The following is a 4,069-nucleotide window of genomic DNA, read 5'->3' as shown; positions in this document are numbered from 1 at the left end:
GAATTGTTTGTTAAATAATAATAGTATACTATGCGACAAAAAAAACGTTAACTGAGCTTACCTGTCATATCCGTAAACAACGTTACTGAAAGAAAGCTATGCCGCTTAATCAGTTGCTTTGAGAAATTTTAAATTTGGGTTTTAATTTATAGATTTGTTTTCACATAGCCTAATAACAAATAATGTTATTTGTAGTTATTTGTCCATTATCATAAGTGTCCCATTTCACCCCTGGAGCGGTGGTGTGGCTTGATAGATAAAGGTGTATAATGTGGTCCAAACATAGCCCTCGGCTAAAGAGAAAAGGCATCATTACAGCATATATTTGCATGTAATAACAGATAAATAGCGCAAATAAAGCTAAATATTAGCACGGGCGATATACATCTGTTTTGAATATGAAGATATGGAAGTTACCTGTTTTCCAGAGGTTTTGTCATCTGGGCCTGTTTTCAAAATTTCCAGTACATGTTTGTAGTCCTTGCAAGTCTGTTTGAGATGAATTAGATCAGATAAATGCTGATTAAATTAATGGAAATCATGTCATTTGAGTGAGTGAGTGAGTGAGTTTAGTTTTACATAGCTTTCAGCAATATTCCACCAATATTCCAGCAATATCACCAGAAATGCATCGTGGAGACTTATCGGAACGTATACCCTGGAGATCTCGAGGACACTAGAAATGAACTTCACACATTGTATCCATGTGGGATATCGAACCCGCGCCTTGGACGACTGAACGCTTTAACCACCCACTGACCCTTCATGTCAGTTGATGAGTGGAATAGAAGCCTGATATAGAAAGTTCGAAACCCATCACAGGTTACTGACACGCCTAAGGGAGACAAATCTGCGGGTGGTAATTGCTGTGCCTGAGATGAAAGGGGTCGGTTTTGGATCAGGTAACTCAAAAGATCCCTGTGACTACCAAATCGGATGTGTGATAGTGAGGTGTCTGGCAATATAGCAGTACGTTAAGACTCTGCGTCAGTTTCACACCCTAGACTAATTACAGTGTCTAGACCGGCGTATTAGGCAATAGACCATCCATCTGGCTAACATGTAGACGACTTCGCTTCTATATTCCTTGTCAGGTATCTGAGTGGTAGGAGGCGTTGTTATCAGAATCTGAAACACTCGCTGCGTCATTTTTGAAGTTATTAACTTTTATGTTGATCTAGTTCAATATATACAGGAGCGATGGGGTAGCATGGTGGCAAAGCGTTCGCTCGTCACGGCGAAGACCCGGGCTCGATTCCTCATATGTTTTCTGGTTTGCTCGCCACGATGTTGATGGAATATTGATTTAAGAGGTGGAAAACTATACCCATTCAAACTCGCAAAGAAACTGTGCACACCGAAAGTATTAACGCTGGAAGTGTTTTGTACATAAATACAGGTGTGAACACAGCAAGTACTGGAGACAATCAAACGTTCATACACGTCCCAGACGACGTGACGTAATTGATGGTCGCCCATGGACCTTTTCACGAAGCAACTTTTACTAAGGTTAACCTTAACTCCTATTCTTTAACATTGCGCCAAGGTTTCACAGTGACTTACGATCACCTTAGCGCTTTGTGAAATGAGGCCCTGAAGTGTGTTACTGCGGGTGCAGCCTTTGCAGCTGCACATAACAGGTGATTCTGAACTTCTGACGTCAACTGTATGGATATTGTTCATGTTCTCTTGTGGACCGATACTTCAGTTTATAAGGCACGTACATCATTGAATTTCCAGTGTTCCAGTTCTGAATGCATTTTCTGTGTGCACAGTTTCTTTATGTGGCTAGTATACATACTACTCCACTCTCTGTATATATCACAAACAGCTGACTGAGGGTGTATAGTGTATAGAGGGTGGCACATGTGATTATCAGACGTCAGGTAGCGCATCTGAGTTGTTAGGGAGTCATTATCAAACTTTAGAAGATGTCTTCTCGTCAGACCAAACGCCCGGATTCGATTTGTGTCATATGTGAAGATGTTTGCTGACTCATTCGTTGGAATTGCTGAACTGATAGTCTTGGCCACAGGGTCCAGGGGCTCCTTTCACGAAGAACTGAGGTGATCGTAAGTCACTATGATAACCTTAGTGCAATATTAAAGAATGGGAGTTAAGGTTAACCTTAGTAAAGGTTGTTTCGTGAAAGGAGCCCCAGGTCTCAAATCAGCTGGGATAAAATGGTCATATGACAGTGTTAACCTTTTACTGACAGCTTGGGTTAACCATGGTGAAGGTGTCTGCGCTTGTCGTACAATTTGCTCTTTGTGCCACCGAGATTTATCTTTAATTATTTAAGGTGGATATAAGACGTTCTACAAATGTAAACTAGTGCTCAAAAATTCCGTCCCACCTAAAACTATTACATGAGAATTCAAAAAAGTAAAAATTAAGTGATAAAACCATATTGATCCATCCCACACATGGATAAGCGAATTCTTTTCTTAAACAAAATGTGAAATAAGGGAACGAACCGCACAAACGCCGCGAGAAGTAAAAAAAAACCGCAGTTTCTGATGTGACACGAAATGCACGTGCATGATGACGGCATAAAACAGTGTGCGGGACACGTTAGCAACGTAGTCGACAGAAAAACAGAAGAACTAGGCCACGTTTGAGCCAGATGGAAAGAGAGCTATGGGAATGGCGCAACAGGGAGCCAATAACGCCGTCATTGCAAGAACCTTCGGCTGTTCCCGAAAAACTGTGACGAGACTTATGCAGCGTTTGAGGCAGAGAGGCCGTACATCAGACAGGCCTAGGAGTGGTCGACCACGTGTCACAACGCCAGCTGAGGACCGCCACATCAGGACAATTCATCTGAGGGATCGTTTTGTGACGGCGACGTCAACGGCAACGACGGCACTAGAACAACGCATCAGTCGACACACAGTGTACCGACGACTAAGGGAACGTGGTATTCGAGCACATCGCCCCTACCGTGGTGTGCACCGCGAGCTTTACGATGGCAGATGCGTGATTGGCAGCTTGTGATGTTCACGGACATGTCGGTGAACGGTTAGCACCAAACTGCGTTCAGGAGGCCAGACCGTTTGGAGCCGGTAGTGTGATGGTGTGGGGAGGGATCTGCGGTGATCTCAAAACGCCACTTGGCAACCTGAATGCACTAAGATACAGAAACGAGGTTTTGCGACCAGTTGTGATTCCATTTATCCGGACCCGTGAAGGTCCCGGGATCGGGTGGTCAGGCGCGCTGACTTGGTTGACACATGTCATCGGTTCCCAATTGCGCAGATCGATGCTCATGTTGTTGATCACTGTATTGTCTGGTCCAGACTCGATTATTTACATACCGCCGCCATATAGCTGAAATATTGCTGAGTGTGGCGTAAAACCAAACTCACTCACTCACTCACTCACTCCATTTATCCGGCAACAGCCACGTGGTATTGTCTTCCAGCACGACAACACAAGACCCCATACAGCCTCACAAACGACTTCCTTCAGAACGCCAACGTCGTTGTGTTGCCATGGCCAGCGATGTCCCCGGACATGAATCCGATCGAGCACCTATGGGACTACCTGGATCGGCATGTCAGAAGACGCCCAGCGCCACCTACCACCGTTCAAGAACTGGAACAATGTCTTGGCGAGGAATGGCAACATATTACGCCTAACGTCATTCGACGTCTTACGTCATCAATGCTTCGACGTGTTGTGGCCTGCATTGATGCCAATGGTGGTCACACTCGATATTGATTTCCTTTATTTGATGACTTTTTGCCTTGTGAATATGTGCAAAAGTGCAGACTATGACCTCTCGTGTTTTCAAGGTCAATTCAGTGGTACCTGCGACTTTCGATGGCATGAAATTGTGGACATTTGCAGTAGAATTGAATATTCTATTGAAATTGAATAGATGTTCATTTATCTTTGCTTTTCTTTTCTTTTCCCATTTGGTCAAACCAAGTGGGACGTTTCTTTTGAGCACTAGTTTATTTTATGTTGACAAAAGTGGCCCAAAACAGTACTCGCTCTTTTAATTTTGATTAATTCAATGTTGTCAGCAACCTCGATTACCCAGTGTATGATACGTAGACACAGT

General features: G+C 43.7%; 1 protein-coding gene across 1 annotated transcript; it reads left to right on the top strand.

Moving 5' to 3' along the window:
• Positions 1 to 2,646: 2,646 nt before the first annotated feature.
• On the top strand, positions 2,647 to 2,997 carry LOC137298696 (uncharacterized). Its single transcript, XM_067830978.1, has one exon. The coding sequence runs from the start codon at positions 2,647 to 2,649 to the stop codon at positions 2,995 to 2,997; it is 351 nt and encodes a 116-aa protein (XP_067687079.1).
• Positions 2,998 to 4,069: the final 1,072 nt, after the last annotated feature.

Source organism: Haliotis asinina, chromosome 10, assembly GCF_037392515.1.
Source record: "Haliotis asinina isolate JCU_RB_2024 chromosome 10, JCU_Hal_asi_v2, whole genome shotgun sequence".
In the NCBI taxonomy this organism is placed as follows: domain Eukaryota; kingdom Metazoa; phylum Mollusca; class Gastropoda; order Lepetellida; family Haliotidae; genus Haliotis; species Haliotis asinina.
The sequence above is the reverse complement of the archived record's forward strand: the minus strand, read 5'-3'. Positions and strand labels throughout refer to the sequence as shown.